The sequence below is a fragment of the Pelophylax lessonae genome (genome assembly GCF_965119305.1).
Source record: "Pelophylax lessonae genome assembly, chromosome: 8".
Classification (NCBI taxonomy): Eukaryota; Metazoa; Chordata; class Amphibia; order Anura; family Ranidae; genus Pelophylax; species Pelophylax lessonae.
The window spans coordinates 15,323,726-15,350,719 of NC_138775.1; the positions used below are offsets into that span (position 1 = coordinate 15,323,726).

Here is a 26,994-nt window from a genome sequence, read left to right on the forward strand (position 1 = left end):
GGGACACTACACTGGCCACCAATGTAAGGGGACACTACACTGACCACCAATGTAAGGGGACACTACACTGACCACCAATGTAAGGGGACACTACACTGACCACCAATTTAAGGGGACACTACACTGACCACCAACGTAAGGGGAGACTTCACTGACCACAATTTGCACCTCATTTGGATAATAGAAGCTGGAATAGCATTTTATAGTTTATATTCAGAGTACATAACATCTCCGCCATTGCTAAAAGGTTTTTGTTTAGAGCGGATTATTCAATGCCAATGCTGCTCCCCCCTGACAATGACCCCTGTGACAGTCCTCCATCCATACCTCTGATAACACAACCTTCTTCTTGGTGAGACACAAGCAGACGGTGAGTGCCAGGTAAAGCCCCGCATCTGCCGGCACTCTCCCAGGCTTGGGGTCAGCATGTTTCTCAAGCATGGCCTTTGCACACAGGTGCTCCACAGCCTCTGTCTTATCACCACTGGACTGCGCACACGTTTTCGCCTGTTCCATCTCTTTCACAACCAGATCTTTCTAGTAAGAAAAGAAAACATGCGTTAGGGGCGGTGATCACGGAAAATAAAAAATCGCTTAATGCTGGATTCTATAATGAACGATCTTACCAAGTAGGCGGGATCTCGGCTCTTGTCACTCGGCTTTAGTCCAGTCAGGATTTCCGCCAGAACCTGGAGGTGTTAGAAGGTCATGTCAAAAATGTTGCCAATGGTTTTTTTGCATCATTTTTTTTTTGTGCACACGTTTAAAAAATGATTTTAGACCTGAAGATTACCTAAAGCCCCCAGACATGATATACTGTATTTTCAGAAAGCAGAGACCCTGAAGAATAAAACGTTGGGAGTTTTTTTATGTCACATGATATTATCACAACCGTGTATCAAGTGCAAAATTTCAGTAAAAAACGCAGTTTTTAAGGCACACAATATATCACACAATATTTTTGTAAGATACAAAGGATGAGGTTGTGCCGAGTAAACAGATACCAAACATACCAAGCCTTAACTACTTTTTCGGATTTGTGTGGCTGCTTCCATATTTTAGATTATATATGTAATTTATTTTGAGGTTTTAGCGCAGCAATACTGTGATTTATTGTTTTAGCTTGAATTTTAACTAGTGCTGCAGCTTTATTTATTATACAACATTTTATACAGTTATTACATTACTTAAGGACTGGGCCTATTTCTAAAACGTATTGCTTACAATTTAAAATCAGTGTTTCTTGCTAGAAAATTAATTAGAGCACCCAAACATTATAAATATATATATATATATATATATATATATATATATATATATATATTTTTTTTTTTTTTTAGCAGAGACCCTAGTGAATAAAATATAGATTGTTGCAATACTTTATGTCACACCGTATTTGCGCAGCGGTCATACAAACGCAATTTTTTTTGGAAAAAAAATTTTTCGAATTAAAAAATATGAAAACAGTAAAGTTAGCCCAATTGGGATTAATGTGAAAGATAATGTTACGCTGAGTACATAGATACCCAACATGTCATGCTTCGAATTTGCGCACGCTCGTGGAATGGTGACAAACATTGGTACTTAAAAATCTCCATAGGCGACGCTTTAAAAACGTTTACAGGTTACCAGTTTGGAGTTACAGAGGAGATCTAACGATCGTGGCGATACCTCACATGTGTGGTTTGAACTCCCTTTACATATGTGGGCGCGACTTGCGTATGCGTTCGCTTCTGCGCATGAGCTCGGAGGGACGGGGCGCTTTAAATTTTTTTTTCTTATTTATTTTATCTTTTATTTTTGATTTTTACACTGTTCCTTTAAAAAAACATTTTAATCATTTTTATTCCTATTACAAGGAATGTAAACATTCCATGAAATAGAAATAAACATGACAGGTCCTCTTTAATGTGAGATCTGGGGCCAAAAAGACCTCACATCTCACATCTACACTAAAAAGCAAAAAAAATAAAAAATGTCACTTTTTTTCAGCATGAAAAAAATGGGCCCTTTAAGACCGTTGGGAGGAAGTGACGTATGACATCGCTCCGGTCCTCCAGGGCCATAGAGTTGAGTGGGGGGCCAGCTTGCCCTCACTCAACTTCCTGCCTGGGACATGGATGGATCGGATTTTTATCAACATATCCTCACTGTCAGGACAGAGCTCTGTGTTGTTTACAATTACAGAGCTCTGTCCTGTCATACACTTCGCCGATCAGCGATCATTGGCCGGGACCCGCTGATCAGCTTGTGCTCTGACTAATCACAGCACGGCCGGGGCAGCAGGTGCAAGCCCTCTACACAGAAGAGCTAGATTGCTTATTATATATATGTTGATCAGGGACTCTCGTTGATCAGGAACATTTATTGATTGGGACTATCATTGATTGGGACATTCATTGATCAGGGACATTCAGTGATTGGGACAATCATTGATCAGGGACAATCATTGATTGGGGACATTCAGTGATTGGGACAATCATTGATCAGGGACAATCATTGATTGGGGACATTCATTGATCGGGGACACTCACTGATCAGGAACTTTAATTCATCAGGGACTTTTATTAATTGAGGACAATCATTGATCAGGGACAATCACTGATCAGGAACATTCATTGATTGGGGACATTTATTGATCGGGGACAATCATTGATCAGGGAAAATCATTGACCAAGGACATTTATTGATCGGGGCAGTCATTGATTGGGGACAATCATTGATAAGGACAATCATTGATTGGGGACATTCACTGATCGGGGACATTCACTGATCGGGACAATTATTGATCGGGGACATTCACTGATCGGGACAATCATTGATAAGGACAATCATTGATTGGGGACAATCATTGATCGGGGACATTCATTGTTCGGGACAATCATTGATCGGGGACATTCATTGATCGGGGACAATCATTGATCGGGGACATTCACTGATCGGGGACAATCACTGATCAGGAACATTCATTGATCAGGGACAATCATTGATCAGGAACATTCATTGATCAGGTACATTTATTGATCAGGAACAATCATTGATCAGGAACATTCACTGATTGGGGACATTCATTGATCGGGGACAATCATTGATCAGGGACAATCATTGATCAGGAACAATCATTGTTCAGGAACATTCACTGATCAGAGACAATCATTGATCAGGGACATTATTGATCAGGGATTATCTTTGATCAGGGACATTCATTGATCGGGGACATCCATCTTTGTACACTATGTATTGTAACTGTATTTCCATACCACGCCAACAGAGAAGATGTCGGTCTGTGCAGTCAGCTGCCCTCTCCTCAGGTAGCTGTCCGGCAGGTAAGGTTGGTACTTCTGCAGGTCCTGGGTTTTCACCTGAGTGTAATTAGCGGACGTGTCCGGGCAGAATCGAGGTCCGGAGTGGCCCAGTTTCGGAGAGAAATCTTCATCCAGAAACACATTGGAACTACGAAGACAATAAAAGAAGAAGGGGTCAGATGTGTACTGCCACTCTACACATGTCCGGACTTAAAGCGGTAATAAACCCAAAACTAAAAATGTATTATATTGCAGCTTACCAAATATTAGCTGTGGTGGCTGTATTGGTTTTCTTTTTTTTTTAAGACTTTTTTTCCCTCTGTTTATCCCTTGTGATCTGACCAGTAACACACCTCCTTTATTAGGCTCGGTTCACACTGCCGCGACCAGAAAGTCACGCAACTTAAGGTGCGACTTCGCTAGGCGACTTCCACACAACTTCATTGCGGCTTGCTTGTGACTTCATTAACAAAAATGAATGCAAGTTGTGATGAACGCACCCCAAAGTAGTGCAGGGTCGCACAGATTCTATTGCAGTTAATAGGGTGCTTTTCATTGTAAGAACCCCTGTCAGTGGTAAATGGTTTGTCTCGATGCTGCAACTGCTACATCTGCAGGACAGCTTGTTCTGTTGAAAAACAACAGACTTACTGGCCAGATCACAGGATGAAAATAGAAGAAAGAAAGCCTAAAAAAAGAAAACGAATGCAGCGATCACATGTAAGAATTGGTAAGCTCCAATATAATAAAGGTTTGCTTTTGGGTTTAATATTGCTTTAACCACTTGCCGACCGCCGCCAGTACATATACAGCAGCAGTCAGCCCCTCCAGGGCAAAGTGATGTCCGCGAGTGACATCGGAGCCGCCGGTCACTCACGCGGGGATTCCTGTGAACAAGCGGGGGCGGAGGCTCCCGCCTCCGCTTGTTCACAGGGATCCCCGCGCGAGTGACCGGCGGCTCCGATGTCCGCCAGTCACTCGCAATTTCCCGCTGGAGAGGGAGAAAGGCAGGCGGCTGATGTAAACAAAGCCGCCTGTCATTCTCCCTGGTGTAACTGCAGAGATCATATGACCCTGCTATGTATGATCGTATGTCTCTGTGGTTACATCACAAGCCACGCCCCTTGACAGTTAGAAGCACACCCCTAGGGACACACTTAACCCCTTGATCACCAATAAAGTTAACCCCTTCCCTGCCAGTGTCATTTTTACAGTAACAGTGCATATGTATAGCACTGATTACTGTAGTAATGTCACTGGTACCCCCAAAAGTGTCAAAATGTTAGTCAGGGGTCCGATCTGTCCGCCGCAATGTCACAGTCCCGCAAAAAAAAAAAAATCGCAGATCGCCGCCATTACTAGTTAAAAAAAAAACAATAAAAATGACAAAAATCTTTCCCGTAGTTAGTAAACGCAATAAATTTTGCGCAAACCAATCAAAATACGCTTATTGTGATTTTTTTTTTTTACCAAAAAATATGTAGCAGAAAACGAATTGGCCTAAAATGTTAAAAATTTTTGATTTTTAAATTTTTTTGGGGAATTTCATATAAAAAATGTGAAAAATATTGTTATTTTTTCAAAATTGACGCTCTTTTTTTGTTTATAGCGCACAAAATAAAAATTGCACAGGTGATCAAATACCACCAAAAGAAAGCTCTGTTTGTGGGAAAAAAAGGACATCAATTTCATTTGGGTACAGCGTCGCACGACCGCGCAATTGTCCGTTAAAATCACGCAGTGCCGAATCGCAAAATAGGCCCTGGTCTTTGAGCAGCCAAATCCTCCGGGGCTTAAGTGGTTAAAGTGCATGTAAACCCCAACAATGAATTTCCCTTGATTAAGCACTTTTAGTAGTATAAAACGCGTCAGCTCTCTTTGATCCATACCTCTGTATGCTGTGGTATTTTATCCTCTTCTCAATAAATATTGGCATTGGAGTGTGGCTGTCCAGACACTTTTTTGTTCTAAATGAATTTCTCTTATTTGCTTCCTATTGTTTTGTTAACTATTCCATTGGAAACATTTTCAGATCATGGCTGGTGGGAGGGGCCAGCAGGGTGCTGCTTCCTGAATACATCACAGCACCCTGCCTCAGTACTCCTCTCAAGAAGTCTCAGTCCTGATGCAAGCAGTGGGCTGGCTCTTGGGAGGAGTTATGCAAATGTCAAAATGCTTTGATGGGTGGGGTGTCAGTCTGGAAGAGTGGGCATTCCCAGGCAGGCTGCATTTGCATACAGGGAACAACCACATGTGATGCTGAGCCAAAGAACTGAAATCCCATGAATGAAAGGGGCGGGCCAGACACAGTCAGGCTGGGGAGGAAAGGGCTAGATGATGCTGGGTGTCCTGAGGTGGGGCTCTGTCTGTCTTGCAGCAGCAGCTAGTGTGAAAAGGTGTAATCATGGGGGAATTATATCTCTTGCAGGAGGAAATTAAGATATTAGGGGTTTCTGGTAATAACATCATCGCCAGTCTAACAAACCCTCTTTACTGGAAACAGAGAAGGTGACAAAGGAAGGAAAACAATGCATGCGCAACCGCTATTCTATGGCAGTGAGAGGCTGTACGTCACCCCTGGTGGAAGCGGGCCTTGTGTGGTCACAGGAGGAAGTCATGGAAAGCCATCTCATGAGCTCAGATGTGGTCGCCATGCAAGGAAGTGATACTTATTTATAGGAAGTCTCAGGGGGGATTGATATCTCACACTCACCTCTTAATATTCCCATGGAACAGGTCAGACGCATGCAAGTGATGCACAGCCTGCAGGAGACCCGCAGCGACCATCAGCCTCTTCTCCCAGCTCAGGATGTGCGCTCCTCCCTGGAAATTATATTATGTATCAAATAGAAGAAGTCAGACATAAGCATAATGTGCATCAGATACAATATATCCTTTAATGTTAGGTGCAGCATGCTAAGCAATGTGTCATACCACTTCCAGGTATTTACAGTGCCTTGAAAAAGTATTCATACCCCTTGAAATTTTCCACATTTTGTCATGTTACAACCAAAAACGTAAATGTCTTTTATTGAGATTGTATGTGATAGACCAACACAATACCCCCAGCAAGTGTCAGGGCAAGCAATAAGCCTCAACAAGTGCCGGGGCAAACAATATGCCCCAGCAATTGTCAGGGCAAGCAATAACAAACAACAAGTGTCAGGGCAAGCAATATTCCCCAACAAGTGTCAGGGCAAGCAATAACAAACAACAAGTGTTTAAGGCAAGCAATATCAAACAACAAGTGTCAGGGCAAGCAATATTCCCCAGCAAGTGTCAGGACAAGCAATATTCTCCAGCAAATGTCAGGGCAAGCAATAGCCCCCAACAAGTGTCAGGGAAAGCAATAACTCCCAACAAGTGTCAGGGAAAGCAATAACCCCCAACAAGTGTCAGGGCAAGCAATAACCCCCAACAAGTGCCAGGGCAAGCAATATTCCCCAACAAGTGTTAGGGCAAGCAATATTCCCCAACAAGTGTCAGGGCAAGCAATATTCCCCAAACAAGTGTCAGGGAAAGCAATAACGCCCAACAAGTGTCAGGACAAGCAAAAACCCCCAACAAGTGTTAGGGCAAGCAATATTCCCCAACAAGTGTTAGGGCAAGCAATATTCCCCAAACAAGTGTCAGGGCAAGCAATATTCCCCAAACAAGTGTCCGGGAAAGCAATATTCCCCAAACAAGTGTCAGGGCAAGCAATATTCCCCAAACAAGTGTCAGGGAAAGCAATAATGCCCAACAAGTGTCAGGGAAAGCAATAACTCCCAACAAGTGTCAGGGAAAGCAATAACACCCAACAAGTGTCAGGGAGAGCAATAACTCCCAACAAGTATCAGGGCAAGCAATAACCCCCAACAAGTGTAAGGGAAAGCAATAACCCCCAGCACAATAATAACAACCATTGGTTGCACACCACAATACAGAGGTGCTGCCATTCAAAATGAATGGAGCAATGCATGATGCATGCGTTACCCCAACACAGAAGGGTAAATGGGCCCTCAATGCTTTTTCTCTGCCTATGTTCTACTGGCTGTTTCAGTAAACAAGAATATGAAGGATATTGTAATTGGCAGTTTATGAACTTACTCCATGTAGAGCCTCATCCAAGGAGCCGTTCTTCATGAACTGGTTGATGAGGCAGCGGTGTTCGCTCTCCAGGCAGAATCCCAGCAGTGGCAGCAGATTAGGGTGGTTACAGCTGCAACATAAAGGGCAAGAGATAATGTAAAGGGCCCAAAGCGTACTTACAATTGGTCCCACCCAGACCCCCACCTCTAGGACCGCCCACTCGTAGCCCTGATCCCAGCTATACATGTCTTTCTGAGCTACCGAACAGTAACTCAAATAAGGTTGATGCTGTGATCACGGGACACGGCCCTGCACACAGCATGACAGAGCTCCAAGATGATGGACTGTCCCGGCAAATCCAGGACATTTGACGTGTGCTAAATGGAACCTATCAAGAAACAAAATACCTGTGTGAAAAATGTCAGCTATAAGCTGCAATTCTGTGAATCCCAGGCTGCATTTTAAGGGTAAATCCGCTTTCGTGGGAGGAAAAAATAGCACATGTTCTCCTTAAAGCAGAGTTCCGGCCCCAAAATCGAAAAAATCGATTTTTCCTCCTTCGGCGGCCGCGGCCCGCGCCTTCAGTTCTGGCTTGCGATGACTCCTGGGAGCTGAACGTCATCGCTCCCAGGAATCAATGCGCCTGCACCGGCCCCGACGTCACTTCCGGTGCAGGCGCGGCATTCCCTACTGAACAGCTTCTGGGCATGCCCAGAAGCTGTGGAGGGATGCCGCGCTTGCACCGGAAGAGACAAGCGGGGCCGGAGCGGTGCATTGTGGGACTCCGACGTCACCGAAGAGGCCGCAGAAGAGGCTGCAGAAGAGGACGCGCTGGCTTCAGCTGCCCACACCTGAGATGGCAGCGCTGGAGAAGACATTTTCAAGGTAAGTATTTCTTCTTACAGGTAAGTGTGACCCGGGACAGTTCAGAGGCTATCCATTGTGGAATGCACTAGCCCTGACTGTCCCGGGGGTATTTTTATCTAAATTTGACCCCGAGGCCGGAACTCCGCTTTAAATAGAGTAGTCCTGGGCTGGTTGTAGGTGTCAGAGGAAAGGAATTTTCAGCCCTGCCGAAGCCTGTCATGAAACTCACCGGAAAGTGATCTGTGCTTCTGTCTGGAAGAAGGAATGTAATCTGTCTGTCTGCTCTCCATCCACCTAAAAAAAAAAAGTGTGATTATTCCCGGACACCGCATTCTGTGAGTACTTATTTATTTTATTAATATTTTTCATCAGTGTTGGGAGGGATGATATGGGAAAAGCATTTGTGCTGGGAGGGTGGATTGGGGGGGGGGGGGGGTTGTGCTTAAAGATGTGATATGGTAAAAAATAAAAAGGGGGGTGGAATTGTGCTAGGAGGGAAGTTTTCTGTTTTTATAGCAGGAAGATTTGTGCTAGGAGGGGGAATTGGGGGGGGGGGGGAGATTTGTGCTGGGATAGGGATAGGGATTTGGAGTGGGGGGAGAGGATGTGTAACTGAAGGGGAAATTTTAGGGGGAAAAGGATTTGTGCTAGGAGGGGGTGCTTGGAGGGGGGAGGGGAATAAGTGCTAGGAGGGGAAATTTTTAAGGGGGTATTTGTGCTAGGAGAGGGGGTTGGGGGGAATTTGTGCTGGGAGGGGGGATTTGGAGTGGGGAAGAGGATGTGTTATTGAAGGGGAAATTTTAAGGGGAAAACGATTTGTGCTAGGATGGGTGCTGGGGGGGGGGGGGGTATTTGTGCTAGGAGGGGAAATTTGCGAGGGGGGGAAATTTGCGAGGGGCGGAATATGTGCTAGGAGAGGGGATTGGGGGGAATTTGTGCTGGGAGGGGGATTTGGAGTGGGGGAAGAAGATGTGTAATTGAAGGGGGGATTTTAGGGGGAAAAGGATTTGTGCTAGGAGGGGTGCTTGGGGGGGGGAGTATTTGTGCCAGGAGGGGAAATTTGTGAGGGGGGGAATTTGTGCTAGGAGAGGGGATGGGGGGGGGGGAATTTCTGCTAGGAGAGGGGATTGGGGGGAATTTGTGCTGGGAGGGGGATTTGGAGTGGGGGGAAGAAGATATGTAATTAGAGGGGAAATTTTAGAGATAAAGGATGTGTGCCAGGAGGGGTGATTGGGAGGGGCACTTGTGCTAGGAGGGAGGATTTTGTGCTGGGAGGGGGGTGAGAGGATGTGTAATTGGATGGGAAATGTTAGAGGTAGAGGATTTGTGCTAGGAGGGTTGATTTTTATTTTGGGGGGGGGGGGGGCATTTGTGCTGGGGGGTTGGGGGCAAGGATTTGTACTGGGAGGGGAAATTTCAGCAAGGCGGTGGATTTGTACTGGGAGGAGGGGGAATTTATGCTTAGTGGGTATTCATGCAGATTAGTGTTTTTTGGGGGGGGATTTTCGCTGACACATAACGCTCATGCATCTCGGGGGGGGGGGGGGTGCATTTTGGCATGTCCACTCTGGCAGTGTTAATTTTGGCAGCAAATTTCAATTTAGTTTTAGTCTTAGTCTTAGGACTAAAATGGCATTTTAGTTTTAGTCCTATTTTAGTCTTCTGCAAGTGTTTTAGTTTTAGTCGTATTTAGTCGACTAAAACTCCAGTATATTTTAGTCGACTAAAACGCCCTACATTTTAGTCGACTAAAACTCATTTTAGTCATCTATAATCGAATAGGTGTAGTTCAATTGTAATTTGTAATGCATTATTTAAGCATTTCTCTCCAATTTCCAAACTCATTATATACTACTGCTGGTCCTGGAGTGAAAAATCTAATATGTTATTATTTATGCTTTGAGCATGTACCAGTGTTAATTTTTGGCAGCAAATTTCGATTTAGTTTTAGTTATAGTCTTTTGACTAAAATGCCATTTTAGTTTTAGTCGTATTTTAGTCTTAAGACTAAAATGCCATTTTAGTTTTAGTCGTATTTTAGTCATCTGAATTGTGTTAGTGGACGAAAACGTTTTAGTCGGTTTTAGTCGACGAAATTAACACTGCACTCTGGGCTCTAGATGACCTTGTCCTGCCTGTGATTGGACAGTGAGAGGAGAAGCAGCACAGTGATGAGTTTAGTCACTGTCACTCTGTGCCAATTAGGATGCTTCTTCTCAGCAAATGAACTGACTTGATCCTTGTGCTGCTTCTCCCTCTCCCGATCTGAGCTCTGCTGTACTGGGACTACAAGGGGCTGATACCAGGTGACGTTCCGGTACTTACACTGCTTGCTGATGTATTAATGATTACAGAGCTGCATTCATGTATGTCTTTTATATCTGTCTGGATAGGATAAGATGAAGCCGGCTAAACAACCTGATTTTAGTCACTTACCTCCTTTATCCTCTTTACGGCGTAGGTTCTGTCCGCCTTCTTCCCCACATAGATGTCAGCGAACTGTCCGGAGTAAATCTTCCTTTCCAGGCCGAATCTGTCGGTGATTTCATCCACCTGCTGGGGAGTCCACTGCTGACACAAGGCGCCCGGCGTCAGGCTGATCTCCTGCTGCGGAATGCTCAGAGCCTACAGACAGGGGGCGCTAATATATCAATGACATCATACAGAATGCACAACCCGCTATATGAGTAAGAGGTTTAATATCACTCATAGATCAATATACATTTATTTTTTTCGCTAGAAAATTACTCAGAATATATATATATACTGTATATATATATATATTTTTTTTTTTTTAAGCAAAAGCCCTAGAGAATAAAATGGCGGTTGTTGCAAAGTTTTATGTCACACGGCATTGGCGTAGCTTTAAAAAAATGTTTTTTTATTATTTATTTTATTATATTTTTTTATTTTACACTGTCCCTTTATTTTTTTGTATAATTACTTTTATTGCTATTGCAAGAAATGTAAACATCCCTTGCGATAAATGTAAAGCATGACAGGTCCTTGTTATGGAGAGATGTGGGGTCTGTAAGACCCCCACATCACTCCTCTACAATGAAAAGCATGAGATCCGAAAAAAAGAATCGATCTCATGCTTTCCAAAAAAAAAATGGCATTGTTCACATTGGGCTGCAACCGGGAGTGATGTCATGGCATCGCTGCGGCCCTCCTAGACCATAGAGATTAGCGGAGGCCATCTTTCCTCCGCTAGTCTCTGTGGTCAGCTGCCACAACCGCAGGTTCAGTTCCCGGGGCTACTGATCATCCAGGTAAGCCTGAGAACCAACAGAAAGCAGCGTGACCCAGCGGCCAGTTAGTGACCCAGCAGCTAGTTAGTGACCCAGCGGCTATTTCGTGACCCATCGGCCAGTTAGTGACCCAGCAGCTAGTTAGTGACCCAGCGGCTAGTTAGCGACCCATCGGCCAGTTAGTGACCCAGCGGCAAGTTAGTGACCCATCGGCCAGTTAGTGACCCATCGGCCAGTTAGTGACCCAGCGGCTAGTTAGTTAGTGGGCTGGCTCTTGGGAGGACTTATGCAAATAGCAAAAATGCATTGATGGGGGAGTGTCAGTTTGTGTTTAGCTCCATCTAGTGGCCAAAATGTGGCGTATTTTTTCATTGAGGAATTTCAGAAACATATTTCATAATTTGGCCACTAGATGGAGCTGATAATCGTTGGAATTACTCTATTAGAAAAATTACACAGCCAGAGTCGATGCAGCCTGCATTAAATCTATGTTACATTTGTCCATGTTTTCCTCTTAGAATCTTTCTCAATGAAATTGGTCAACTGGCCAATACAGTGTGCTTTCAGGCAGGGGCGTAACTACAGGGGTTGCAAGGGTTGCAATTGCAACCGGGCCCCGTGCTCCCCTGTACACATGGATAGGAGGGGAGGCGGGGGCAACATGTAGAGAAATCACTGTCCTCCTTTTTCCTCCTGTAGCTGCAGGAGGAAAATGGAGGAGATTGGTTCCTCTGTATGCTGCCCCTGCCACTCCTCCTATCCAGTTCACTTGTGTTCTGCTGTCTCTGGGCCCCTGTGTGCTCCCCTGGTCCCCCCACCCCCACACTGTGCTCCCTTCCCTCCCCTACTGTGTTCCTTCCCCTCTCCTGCAGGCTGCTGCAGGGGATGTCACAATAGAGAACCAGGAAGGGGGTCGGTGAATATGTAATTTACCAGCTCCTTCCTTTTCTGAATGGACAGAGTCATAGCATAGGCGTGCGCACAGGGTGTGCCGGGTGTGCCTGGGCACACCCTAATCACCTAGGGCACATTAGCATTATCGCTCTGTTTGCCAGTGAGGAGATGGGAAAGATCTCCCTCGGACCTGCTCTGCCATAAGAGAAGTGCCACACACTTCTATTTCACTTTGCCAGCAGGGAGAGTAATGTACCGGGGCCATATACATGTAGGCAAACACATGCATGTGTATTTAAACTTTGGGGTGCACACCCTAATGCAATAGGCTGCGCACACCTATGAGTCATAGTCAGTCATATTGTAAAAAAATAAGATAAAATGATAAAAAATAATACAATTAAAATACCAAAAAATAAAAACTACTGACACCAGTGGGGGAACTTCCAGGATCGCAAAGGTCACACTTGCAACCGGGCCCTGGCATTCCACCACCGTGGGGAGGCCCCAAGATGGCAGGAAGGGGGCCCACTGCAGAACTGGTGAAAGGGTCCTGCTGCTGGACCATAATAAAGGGCCCCGCAAAGAGAGTAAAGGGCCCCAGGATCAATGGGAAGACCCCCAGGCCTAAAGGAAAGTGCCCTGGCTAGGGGTCCGCGGCCCCTTCATGGTTTCTTGCATTGGGGCCCTGAAGGTTCTAGTTACGCCTCTGCTTTCAGGTGCATTTTCCTTGCATTTGATATCAGTTTGAGATGCTTCAGAGATCATTCAGAGACCATTGACAGGTGCATGTGACCTGCTTCTAAGCTGCATCAACCTTCCTCTAAATTGCACAAACCTCGCCTGTGTTGGAAACCGGATTGCAATCTCTCTCCAAGGACCTCAGAAGCTCTGATGGAGGAGGAGGCGGGGACGGCAGAACGAAGTCTGTGAAATATATAATCAGATTGTAACCTTCTGTATTCATCTCGGGATCAATAGACCGAAACCCTGAATCCAACGCACTTTACCTGGAGCTTTATCCATCATGGCGTTGCTGTTCGTCGCGTTCTGTTGTGTCCCGGATCCATGATCTGATCGTCTCTCTGATCCTGGAGAGTTGTTGGAGGAGATCAGTGCGCCTGCACCCAACAGAGATAAATGTCATCATTAGTTAATATCTATTGGACCTTTAGAGATAATAATAAGAATGTATTCATTTATATGATGCTGATACTTTTTACTTTTGACAGAGAACATTGAACCAACTTTATTAGTCCCTACCACCAGAAGAGCTTACACTCTAATGTCCCCCCACAGCCACACACTATTATTATACATGTATATAGCTCTGACAGATACTGCAGTGCTGTACAGAGAACACTGAGCCAGTCACATCAGTCTCTGTACCAGAGGAGCTTACACTCTAATGTCCCCCCCCCCCCATAGTCACATCAGTCTCTGTACCAGAGGAGCTTACACTCTATTGTCCCCACCACAGTCACACACTATTACTAATATACACTTATATAGCTTTGTTATTTGTGTAGTGCTACAGAATATGTCAGTCTCTGCACCAGAGGAGTTTACACTCTAATGATGCCCCCCCCCAGTCACACATTATTATTATTATATACATTTATATAGCTCTGACATATACTGCAGCGCTGTACAGAGATCACTGAGCCAGTCACATCAGTCTCTGTACCAGAGGAGCTTACACTCTAATGTCCCTCCACAGTCACACACTATTATTATTATACATTTATAAAGCTCTGACATATACCGCAGTGCTGTACAGAGAACACTGAGCCAGTCATATCAGTCTCTGTACCAGAAGAGCTTACACTCTAATGTCCCCCCACAGTCACACATTATTATTATTATTATACATTTATATAGCTCTGACATATACTGCAGCGCTGTACAGAGAACACTGAGCCAGTCACATCAGTCTCTGTACCAGAGGAGCTTACACTCTAATGATGCCCCGCCCCCCAGTCACACATTATTATTATTATTATACATTTGTATAGCTCTGACATATACTGCAGTGCTGTACAGAGAACACTGAGCCAGTCACATCAGTCTCTGTACCAGAGGAGCTTACACTTCAACGTCCCCCACAGTCACACGCTATTATTATACATCAATATAGCTCTGACATATACCGCAGTGCTGTACAGAGAACACTGAGCCAGTCACATCAGTCTCTGTTCCAGAGGAGCTTACACTCTAATGTCCCCACCACAGTCACTCACTATTGCTAATATACATTTATATAGCTTTGACATATTCTGTAGCACTGCACAAATAACAGTCTCTGCACTAGAGGAGCTTACACTCTAATGATGCCCCCCCCCCCCCATCCAGTCACACATTATTATTATTATTATCATACATTTGTATAGCTCTAAGGGTATACTGCAGTGCTGTACAGAGAACACTGAGCCAGTCACACCAGTTTCTGTACCAGAGGAGCTTACACTCTAATGTCCCCCACCAGAGGAGCTTACACTCTAATGTCCCCCATAATCACACGCTATCGTTATTATACATTTATATAGCTCTGATATATTCAGGGATGCTGTACAAAACAGCCACTGTAACTTAAAATCTGATATTGCATTAAAGTGATTTTAAATTTAATAAAAATCAAATGATAGCATTTTCCAAAATTTGACATAATGCTTTTTGTGGAGTAATTAGGGTTTTGTCATCAGTATTACTCGCCACCCCCATGCTTTTTTGTGTTCTTATTATATGTGGCATTAGACTGTGAGATCCTCAGGGGCGGAGACTGTGAGCCCCTCAGGGGCGGAGACTGTGAGCCCCTCAGGGGCGGGGACTGTGGTTGATGGTTTTATGTACCCTCTGATCTCTGTGAAATATGTTGGTGCTACAAATATGGGAAATAAATGAATATAATAATCCTAATAATAATAATAATAATAATAATAATAATATTTAATAATTAAACCTATAATAATTTATAATAGGATGGCAGTGGGCCATACTCCAAACAGACACAGTCAAGGAACAGACATAAACTGAACAATATGACTGCAGTTGGGGGGTCTTTTGCTGAAGGTAGGCCTGACTCACTCTGCCGGAGGATCTCCAGTGCTCTATAAAGTTCCAGTTTCTCCAGTATCTCCTCCAGGTCCTGCACAGTGGCCAGTTTCTGTCCCCAACTCCAAAGCAGCTCCCTGGTGGCGTTATCCCCCGCTCTCCTCTTCATCTGGAATCTCTGTACAGATGTTTCATCGCTCATGATGTTGGAGACTAAACGGGGAAACAATACGTTTTAGGTTATAAAATAAAATTCCATTACACAAGACTATTTTTTATTTTATTTTAGTTTCATCCAAGACTAGAAACATTGGGTCCATGGGGTTTTGTTTTCCACCTACACTCCAAAGATTTGTTGGTCAGTTAATGAGCCCCTAGCCTGTGTGTACACGTTGGCTTTGCACATGTGTTCTCACTTACCGGTCCCAAGTCCCAACTGGGGAGGATTGAAGAAAGACACGATTCCCCCACCACCCAATGAAAAACTGGCCAAGCAAATTCCATGGAAAAAGGCCCTCAAGTGCATCAGGCATGGTGCCCACTGCCCAGAGAGCTGGTCCATATCAGTGCCAAGATTCCCTTCCGATTGTATGGATATATACTATATATACACACATGGGGTTTCTGGAGAAAAAAATGGACCAGTTGCCCATTAGGAGGACCAGGTTTCATTTTCCAAAAATGCTCTTTGAAAGGAAAATTAAGAGTTTTTCATTTGCTGATATTTCAGTGGCTTTTGTATGGATATACATATATATATATATATATATATATATATATATATATATATATATATATATATATATATATATATATAATGTATACACACACATGGGGTTTCTGGAGAAAAAAATAGACCAGTTGCCCATTAAGAGGACCACTTTTAACCACTTAAGGATCGGGCCTATTTCTGACACTTGTTGTTTACAAGTTAAAATCAGTATTTTTTGCTAGAAAATTACTTAGAACCCCCAAACATTCTATATTTTTTTTAGCAGAGACCCTAGAGAATAAAGTGAAGGTCATTGCAATACTTTATGTAACACTGTATTTGCGCAGCGGTCTTAGAAACACAATTTTTTTTTTTGAAAAAAGATAGTTTTTTGTTTTTTTTTTTAATTAAAAAATAAGAAAACAGTAAAGTTAGCCCATTTTTTTTCTATAGTGTGAAAGATGTTACGCCGAGTAAATAGATAACCAATATGTCATGCTTCAAAATTGTGCACGCTCGTGGAATGGCGACAAACACTGGTACTTAAGAATCTTTATAGGCAATGCTTTAAAAATGTATACAGGTTACCAGATTAGAGTTACAGAGGACTAGAATTATTGCTCTCACTCTAAAACGATCGCAGTGATACCTCACATGTGTGGTTTGAACACCGTTCACATAGGTGGGCGTGACTTGAGTATACGTTCACTTCTGCGCGCGAGCTTGGAGGGATGGGGCGCTTTACATTTTTTTTTTTCCCTATTTATTTTACCTTTTATTTTTTATTCTTACACTGTCCCGTTAACCACTTGCCGACTGCCTAACGCAGATCTACGTCGGCAGTCAGCCCCTCACAGGCAAAGTGACGTAGGGCTACGTCACTAGCTTGTGAGGGTCTAGGGAGCGAGCGCGCGCCCCCGGAGGCGCGCTCCCGCTCCCGCGTGGTCACGGACCCCCCCGCGCGTGTGACCAGCGGACCCGATGTCCGCCGGTAACTCGGCGATCGGCGGGGGAGAGGGAGAATGTCAGGCAGCTTGTGTAAACAAGCTGCCTGTCATTCTCCTCGCTGTAAAGACACTGATAAAGCGGATCTAGTATGTAGATCCGTTGATCAGTGTCCTTACAGCTCAAGCCACAGCCAATCACAGTAGAAAGCACGCCCCTAGGGACACACACAGCCCCTCCCTTCCAAATAAAGTTAACCCCTTCACAACCAGTGTATTTTTACAGTAACAGTGCATATGTATAGCACTGATTACTGTAGAAATGTCACTGGTAACCCCAAAAGTGTCACAAATGTCAGTCAAGGGTCCGATCTGTCCGCCGCAATGTCGCAGTACCGCAAAAAAAAAATCGCAGATCGCCGCCATTACGCGTTAAAAAAAAAAACAACAAAAATGACAAAAATCTTTCCCTTTGTTAGTAAACGCGATAACTTTTGCGCAAACCAATCAAAATACGCTTTTTGCGATTTTTTTTACCAAACATAGGTAGCATAAAACAAATTGGCCGAAAATTTTAAAAAATTTTGATTTTTACTTTTTTTTTTGGGGGGAATTTCATAAAAAAAATTTGAAAAATATTGTTATTTTTGCAAAATTGACGCTCTTTTTTTGTTTATAGCGCGTGATCAAAAAATCGCACAGGTGATCAAATACTACCAAAAGAAAGCTCTGTTTGTGGGAAAAAAAGGACGTCAAATTCGTTTAGGTACAGTGTCGCACGACCGCGCAATTGTCCGTTAAAGTCACGCAGTGCCGAATCGCAAAATACCCCCTGGTCAGGAAGGGGGTAAAATCTTCCGGGGCTTAAGTGGTTAAAAAGAAAAAAAAAAAAATGAATCACTTTTATCTCTATTACATCCCTTGTAATCGAAATAAGCAGGACAGGTCCTCTTTAATGTGAGATCCGTGGTCAAAAAGACCTCAGACCTCACATCTACACCTAATATCAAAAAAAGAAAAGAAAAAAAATTTTTTTTTTCCACCAAGAAAAAAAATGGGCCCTACGTAGAAGCTACGTATGACATCGCTCCGGTGCTCCAAGGCCATAGAGTGGGGGCCATCTTGTCCTCACTCAACTTCCTGCCTAGGGGACACAGGAGGACCGGATCGTTTTCCCCGCTGCCGACGGCTCCGGTAAGCGGGGAAAACAACTGGGAAGCGGCGGGAGGGAGGGGCACCTCTCCCGCTGCCCATAAAAGTGATCCCGGGGTGAATCCGCCGCTGGGACCACTTTTATATGAAAGAGAACTGCTGGCCGTGTCAACGTACCGACGTAAAAACTGCGGTGGGCAGTCCGGAACTGGGTGATTGCACTGTGGCATTCGGTTCTACGGACTTGTGTCATATCACACACATATATATATATATATATATATATATATATATATATATATATATATATATATATATATATATATATATACACACACATATATACATACATAAATATATATATCATCGGGCGACAATCGCAGCAAAATCGCTCCGCGTTTGGGGTGCCATTGCAAGTCACGGGAACCGCACGGGCGCCCCGCCATTTGCAATGGTTCGGGGCGCCTATATGTGAATGGAGCCTAAGGCTTTTTTTTATTAACCAGTTTACGACCGCCCGCCACAGATGTACTGCGGCAGGCAGCAGCTCCCAGGCAAATCACCGTACATGTGTGGCGCTCCCGCCCCCGCTCGTCAGCAGGGAAGCTAATGCGTGTGTCAGGCGGCTCAGATTGCCGCCTGACACCCGCGATCATTCCCTGCTAAGAGAGAAGGACGGTCGGCTCTTGTAAACACAGCTGACCGTCCTTCTCCCTGGGATGATCACAGAGCTCAAGTGATCCTTCTATAAAGGATCACATGTCTCTATGGTCATCTCAGAAGCCACGCCCCCCCACAGTTAGAAACACTCCCCTAGGCTCACATTTAACCCCTTGATCACCCACAGTGTTAACCCCTTCCCTGCCAATGGCATTATTACAGTGACAGTGCATATTTTTAGCACTGATTACTGTAGTAATGTCACTGGTCACCCCAAAAAGTGTCAAAAATGTCAGTTAGGGGTCCAATCTGTCCGCCGCAATGTCGCAGTCCCGCAAGAAATCTCAGATCACCGCCATTACTAGTAAAAAAAAACAATAAAAATGATATAAATCTTTCCCGTAGTTAGTAGACGCGGTAACTTTTGCGCAAACCAATTAAAATACGCTTATTGCGATTTTTTTTTTTTTTTACCAAAAATATGTAACAGAAAACAAATTGGTCTAAAATGTTAAAAAATTTAGATTTCTAAGTTTTTTTTTTTTGGAAATGTCATATAGCAGAATGTGTTTTGTTTCAAAATTGTTGCTTTTTTTTGTTTATAGCGCAAAAAAATATAAATCGCACAGGTGATCAAATACCAGCAAAAGAAAGCTCTATATGTGGGGAAAAAAAGACGTAAATGTCATGCAGGTACAGCATCGTACGAACGCGCAATTGTCCGTTAAAGTCACGCAGTGCCGAATCGCAAAATAGGGCCTGCTCAGGAAGGGGGTAAAATCTTCCGGGGCTTAAGTGGTTAAGGGAAGAGGATACATTTTTTTTTTTTTTTTTTTTTTTAGGTTAACAAATGCTTAAAAAATAAATGCGGCCGTTTGCCTTTTAAAAATAAATACTCAAAATAAGTATAATGACTAAGCCCCTCCCCTTCATGACATTGTTAAAAAGGGGCGGAGCATGGGGGGGACCTTAAAATGATGCCACTCCCCCTTAAAAAAAAGTTCTGCGGACGCCCATGCCTATATGTGAATAGAGCCTAAGGCTTTTATTTATTAATCACTGGTTTTTATATAGTGCAAGCAAGCAAATTACGCAAGCACTTTCCCATACATTCACATCAATCCTTGTCATCAAGGAGCTTACAATCTAAGGTGCGTACCTCACATGCGTACATACTGTATACTAAGGCCAGTTCAGACAGGAGCCAATTAGCTTTGTCTTTGGCAATGCCGAAGCACGGAAAGAACATGCAAAGCCACGGTTTTCCACTGACATCAATGGAAACAAATCAAAACACGTCACTGTGTGTTGCAATGCAGCTTGTAATTAATGTCACCCGGCATCACAACGTTCCCTGGTGCACATTATATATTTATTATCCACATGTCATCTGATGTGCATTCCCGCACACCTTAACCACTCCTGGACCGGAAGGATTTGCCCCCTTAATGACCAGGCCGTTATTTTTACGATTCTGCACTGCGTTACTTTAACTGACAATTGCGCGGCCGTGCGACCCCCAATAAAACTGACGGCCTTTTTTCCCCACAAACAGAGCTTTCTTTTTGGTGGTATTTGATCACCTGTGCGATTTTTATTTTTTACGCTATAAACAAAAAAAGAGCGACAATTCTGAAAAAAAACCAAAACAATATTTTTCGTGTCGGTTCACACTATGGCGATCCGACTTCGGGGGCGACCCGTGAAGTCGCGTGCACCGCGACTTCAGCGCGACTTGCACGGACTTCACATACTGGAAGTCAATGCAAGTCGCTACGAGGTCGCCCCGAAGTAGTACAGGAACTATTTTCTAAGTCGGAGCGATGGTTCCCATTGCACAGAATGGACTGCGACTTGTCAGGCTGACAAGTTGCCTGACAAGTCGCGGTAGTGCGAACCGGGACTTCACATTCTGCTATATAAAATTCCCAAAATAAAAATTTAAAAAATCAACGTAAACAAATCCAAAATAACTAAACAAATAGTTTTGAATTGAAAAAGAGGAATAGAACAGAAAATAATACAGTAAAACAGAACAAAATAGAAGAGAAAATAAAAGAACAGAAGAAAATAGAATAAAAAAGAAAGGAATAGAAGAGAATAGAATAGGATAGACTAGAATAGAATAGCATAAAACATAGAAAGAATATAACCCTTTGAAATTCAAATTCCAAATAGAATAAATTTGAATTTGAATACAATAGAATAAAACAGAAAAGAACAGAGCAAAACTGAACAAAATAGAATAGAAAATAAAAGAACAGAATAAAATAGAATAGAAAATAAAGGAATAGAACAGAACAGAACAGAACAGAATAGAATAAAAAACAGAATATAACCATCTTCTGAAATTCGAATTCCAAATAGAATAAATTTGAACTTGAATACAATAGAAAAGAATTGAATAGAAATGAAAAGAAAAGAATATAACATAAAATAAAAGAATAGAATAGAATAGAATAGAATAGAAAAAAAAACAATAAAATAGAATGGATAAGAAAGAATATAACCATCTTGCAAAATTTGAATTTCGAATAAAATAAATTTGATTCCCAATAAAATTCGATTTGAATCCGAATGAAATTCGAATAGAATTCAAATCGAATACATTTTTCCTGAATCGGGAACATTTTAACCAATTCGAATTAGAATAAACTAAACTAATTTCTAATATGAATTAACCGGTTGCCGACCGCCGCAAGTACATATACTGCGGCGGTCAGCCCCGGCCAGGCAAAGTGACGTACCGGTATGTCACTAGCCTGTCACTGGCTTGTGAGCCAATAGCGGGCGAGCGCGCGCCCGCCCTGGCTCGTTCCCAGACAAGTCAGTGCGTGTGACCGGCGGACCCGATGTCCGCCGGTCACTCGCGATCGTTCGCCGGGAAGGGAGAAAGGCAGGCGGCTGATGTAAACAAAGCCGCCTGTCATTCTCCCCTGTGTAAAAATTGAGATTAGACGGTTCTACTATGTAGGACCGTTGATCTCTGTTTTTACACTAGTAGCCATGTCCAATCACAGTAAGCACGCCCCTAGGACACACTTAACCCCTCCCTCTCCAATACAGTTAACCCCTTCACTGCCAGTGTCATTTTGCAGTAACAGTGCATATGTATTACTGCAGTAATGTCACTGGTAACCCCAAAAGTGTCAAAAATGTCAGTCAAGAGTCCGATCTGTCCGCCGCAATGTCGCAGTCCCGCAAAAAAAATCGCAGATCGCCGCCATTACTCGTTAAAAAAAAAACACAAAATGACAAAAATCTTTCCCTTAGTTAGTAAACGCGATAACTTTTACGCAAACCAATCAAAATACGCTTTTTTTTTGCGATTTTTTTTATCAAACATATTAGCATAAAACAAATTGGCCAAAAATGTTAAAAAATTTGATTTTTACATTTTTTTGGGGGGGAATTTTATATAAAAAAATGTGAAAAATATTGTTATTTTTGCAAAATGGACGCTCTTTTTTTGTTTATAGCGCATGATCAAAAAAAATCGCACAGGTGATCAAATACCACCAAAAGAAAGCTCTATTTGTGGGAAAAAAACGACGTCAAATTCGTTTAGGTACAGCGTCGCACGACCGCGCAATTGTCCGTTAAAGTCACGCAGTAAAAAATCGCAAAAATAGGCCCTGGTCAGGAAGGGGGTAAAATCTTCCGGGGCTTAAGTGGTTAAACAAATTTATGTAAATACCAAAGTGAAACAAAACAAATGTTTTTGTTCTGCACATTTCTATATATATATATATATATATATATATATAAGTCTCTTGCTCAGTTTGGATATAAGTGCCCCTTTGATCATCCAGTCCAGCCCTTTGTACATTCATCCAGCTAATGAGGTGAAGGAAGGAGTCCCCTTGTCTATATTTCCCCAAAGAGAGGTGAAAGATTGAAGATAGGGGAGAGAAATTAAAATATATCTAAAGGCAAAACTTTTTTTTTTAGTTTTGGAAATATTGGGGAGTGATCGGACTCCCCGTTAGGGACTTCATTGCTGCCTGTGCCCCCATTAGGGGGGGGGGGATTCACCCTCTCGATTTGTCCTGGTGACCATTATAACTGAGAGTGAAAGAAAATCCCAGATTTTGAGTTGTCACCAGAACAGGAACAGAAGAGAAATCTTCCAATGGGGGACACCAGTTCTGGTGACAATCAGCAATTTCCTAACTTTGGAGAGATTTCCTACTGCTTCCTGATTTGCTCATGGGACAGGAAGTGAAGGGAAATCTCCCCAATGGGACACAGATGGCAAAAAAAAAAAAAACGAATTGACTGGAGATAAAAAAAGTTTGCTGCTAGTTCTACTTTAATAACGGGAAGTGGAAATTGGGTGATGCAATCGCACTTCCTGTTCGCCCAAACCGTAATGAAGATAACGCGTATGAGGATGTTCACTGGTTTCTGATTGCCGTCATAAAACATTGTCACTGATATGGAGGAGCAAGGTGCAGGGAAGTTTTGAATCTGAAAAATTGCAAATTGCTAAAAGTCCCCGTCTCCATCCCTGAAATGTTACGGTAATGTCATTTTAAGGCCTCTCGCAGACTGGACTTTATAAAAACGCCAGTAGCTTTGTAGTGAGTTTTTCAGTGTTTTTTAGCTTCTTTTGCACTGGCGTTTTTGAGCATTTTTTTGCATTTTTGGCGTTTTTAGCTCAAAATCACCTCTCTGCTATTTTAGTGACTCCGACTTTCCCACAATGCAATGCTTGCTAGAATTGCATGGCAAGGGTGCAGTGCTGTATTTTGGCCTAGGCCGACAAGGCCCAGGCCTAGGGCGGCACTTTGCAGGGGGGCAGCAAAAAAGCCACCCCCCCTCCACCTGAGACTCTATTGGCCACTGGTTGCTAGAGCTGTCGCTCTCACCCTCCCTCTCTCTCTCTCACACCCCCTCTCACCTTCTCTCTCTCTTTCACCCCCTCTCTCTCTCACCCCCTCCTCTCTCTCTCACTCACTCACAGCCTCTTTATCTCTCTCTTACCCCTCTCTCTCTCTCATCCCCCTCTCTCTCAATCCCTCCTCTCTCATACCCCACTCTCTCTCACCCCCTCTCTCTCTCTCTCTCTCTCTCTCTCTCTCACCCCCCTCTCTCTCACTCCCATCTCTCTCTCTCACCCCCTCCTCTCTCTCTCTCACTCACTCACCGCCTCTTTATCTCTCTCTTACCCCTCTCTCTCATCCCCCTCTCTCTCAATCCCTCCTCTCTCATACCCCACTCTCTCTCACCCCCTCCTCTCTCTCTCTCACTCACTCACCGCCTCTTTATCTCTCTCTTACCCCTCTCTCTCTCTCTCATCCCCCTCTCTCTCAATCCCTCCTCTCTCATACCCCACTCTCTCTCACCCCCTCTCTCTCTCTCTCTCTCACCCCCATCTCTCTCTCTCAACCCCTCTCTATTATCCCCTCCTCTCTCTCTCTCACCCCCCTCTCTCTCACCCCCATCTCTCTCTCTCAACCCCTCTCTATTATCCCCTCCTCTCTCTCTCTCTCTCTCATCCCCCCTCTATCTCTCTCTCTCTCTCTCTCACCCCCCTCTCTCTCCCTCCCCCCCTATCTCTCCCTCCACCTCTCACCCGCTCCCCTCTCACCCCCCCTCTCATGAGATCTCAGGGGTTCATGCTGGGACTTGCAGTCCTTCAATTGTGGAGGGGGTCACTCATCCATTAAAAAGGAAGGAGTGGGACAAATTTACATAAGAGGGGGAGAGGGGCATCCAGTTTTCGTCTTGCCTAGGGCAGCACAAAACCAAAATACACCTCTGCAAGGGTGTTCACACCCATGCAATAAGACTTAGGCGCAGGGAAAAAAAAGGGTCCTAGAACATTTTGGTGCAAATGTGGACCCATTTTTCCCCATATCAAAATCGTGTGGCATGGGTGTGAACCCCCCCTTGCCATGCGACTCGGTTAAGCTCACTGCATTTTGCAATCTGTTTCGGGGTGTTGTTCATGGAACATTATAACCACTTAAGCCCCGGAGGATTTGGCTGCTCAATGACCAGGGCCTATTTTGCGATTCGGCACTGCGTGACTTTAACGGACAATTGCGCGGTCGTGCGACGCTGTACACAAATGAAATTGACGTCCTTTTTTTCCCACAAACAGAGCTTTCTTTTGGTGGTATTTGATCACCTGTGCGATTTTTACTTTTTGTGCTATAAACAAAAAAAGAGCGACAATTTTGAAAAAATAACAATATTTTTCACATTTTTTTATATGAAATTCCCAAAAAAAATGTAAAAATCTAAATTTTTTAAAATTTTTGGCCAATTTGTTTTCTGCTACCTATGTTTGGTAAAAAAAATCGCAATAAGCGTATTTTGATTGGTTTGCGCAAAAGTTATTGCGTTTACTAACTACGGGAAAGATTTTTTGTAATTTTTATTGTTTTTTTTTTAACGACTAATGGCGGCGATCTGTGATTTTTTGCGGGACTGCGACATTGCGGCGGACAGATCGGACCCTTGACTGACATTTTTGACACTTTTGGGGGTGCCAGTGACATTACTGCAGTAATCAGTGCTATACATATGCACTGTTACTGTAAAATGACACTGGCAGGGAAGGGGTTAACTTTATTAGTGATCAAGGGGTTAAGTGTGTCCCTAGGGGCGTGATTCTAACTGTAAAGGGGTGTGGCTTGTGATGTAACCACAGAGACATACGATCCTACATAGCAGGATCATATGATCTCTGCAGTTAGATCAGGGAGAATGACAGGCGGATCTATTGATGCCAGCCTGCTGGAGGATTTATTGGTCTGTTGTTTCTGGTGGGGGGGGGATCTATTGTTGCTGGGAGATCCACTGTTGAGTTGTTGCTGGCTGCTGAAGGGTCTATTGATGTTGGCTGCTAGGAGATGCGTATATTTTTTGCTAGAGAGGGTCTATTGTTGCTGAATTGGATCTATTGTTTTGGTGGGGGCATCTGTTGTTGCTAGGGGATCTATTGTTGGTGATGGGGTCTGTAAATTGCTGTAGGTATCTATTTTACTGCTTTACTTGATATAATTCATTTTTAATTCCATACAAATTACTTGGCACCAAAAATATAAAAAAAATTAAACTTGGTTTTCTCTAAAAGGGTCGGTACTGGGAGGTGGCGAGGGGGTGGTACCAAGGGGCATGCTCAAAGTTGTGTAGGGGGCGGAGATAAGGGGTGATCGGAAGGGGGGGGGATACCTGAACCTATTCTCTGAGAAAAAAGCCCTGATTGTGACACATCCCTTGCAGCAGCTGGCAGGAGAGGGGAGGGAGGAAGCCGGAAGCACAGTAGGGGGGGGACACCAGGGGAGCAAACAGGGGCCCAGAGACAGCAGAACACAAGTGAACTGGATAGGAGGAGTGGCGGGGGGCAGCTACAGGAGGAAAAAAGAGGACAGTGATTTCTCTACATGCTGCCCCCGCACCCCCATCCAGGTGTACAGGGGAGCCGCACAGGCCCCCTGGAGCATGGGAGCCCGGTTGCAATTGCAACCCCTGCAACCCCTGTAGTTACGCCCCTGATTCGGACTACTACAGATGCCCACGGGTGATTGGTTCTCTTTACATTTTGGACAGCTTTACCATTATGCAAAAAAATAGATTTTTATTTTTTTTTAATTCCACATCTCCACCTCTCAGATCTCCATGTGTTCCTATTTGCTATGTAATGAAGGGGAGGATCTCTCACCAAATCGTAGCCACTCCCAGTCTATCAGGCAATCAATACAGCGACAAAGTTCATCCAACACCCGCGGGGGAATGTCAATGATCAGAAGGGAGGAGGTGCTGCAGCGAGGGCTCGCCATGGCGGATCTTCCCTGGATGGACAGCTCCGGGTATAGCTGAAGGCCTCCTCAGCGCCTGGACCTGGGGGAAACAATGGTGATCAGTGATTGGTCTAAGCGACAATGACAACCCAAAAACACAAATGTATTACATTGCAGTTAACCAATGAGAAGTGGCGGCTGCGTGCGTTTTTTTTTTCTTCACCTGCTACTCCCTGTCCTAGGGTGACAACCAGTGCTGGGACAATGTCTTCTAGAGCCCAGGGCGAACATGCTAAACTATGCCCCCCCCCCCCCCAGGATTTATGAGCATTA

At 43.9% G+C, this 26,994-nt stretch overlaps 1 protein-coding gene across 1 annotated transcript in view; it reads right to left on the bottom strand.

Annotated features, from left to right (window-relative positions):
- IRAK2 (interleukin 1 receptor associated kinase 2) overlaps positions 1-26,994 on the bottom strand; it is a 39,680-nt gene that overhangs the window by 5,857 nt on the left and 6,829 nt on the right. Inside the window, exons 2-12 of the mRNA XM_082265469.1 lie at positions 26,583-26,761; positions 15,473-15,652; positions 13,399-13,509; positions 13,227-13,315; positions 10,680-10,868; positions 8,473-8,537; positions 7,395-7,506; positions 6,019-6,128; positions 3,261-3,453; positions 627-689; positions 328-537 (exon numbers count right to left, since the gene is read on the bottom strand). Coding sequence (XP_082121595.1) covers positions 328-537; positions 627-689; positions 3,261-3,453; positions 6,019-6,128; positions 7,395-7,506; positions 8,473-8,537; positions 10,680-10,868; positions 13,227-13,315; positions 13,399-13,509; positions 15,473-15,652; positions 26,583-26,700 — 1,440 coding nt within the window. The 5' untranslated portion in view covers positions 26,701-26,761. The remainder of the gene's footprint in view (positions 1-327; positions 538-626; positions 690-3,260; positions 3,454-6,018; positions 6,129-7,394; positions 7,507-8,472; positions 8,538-10,679; positions 10,869-13,226; positions 13,316-13,398; positions 13,510-15,472; positions 15,653-26,582; positions 26,762-26,994) is intronic.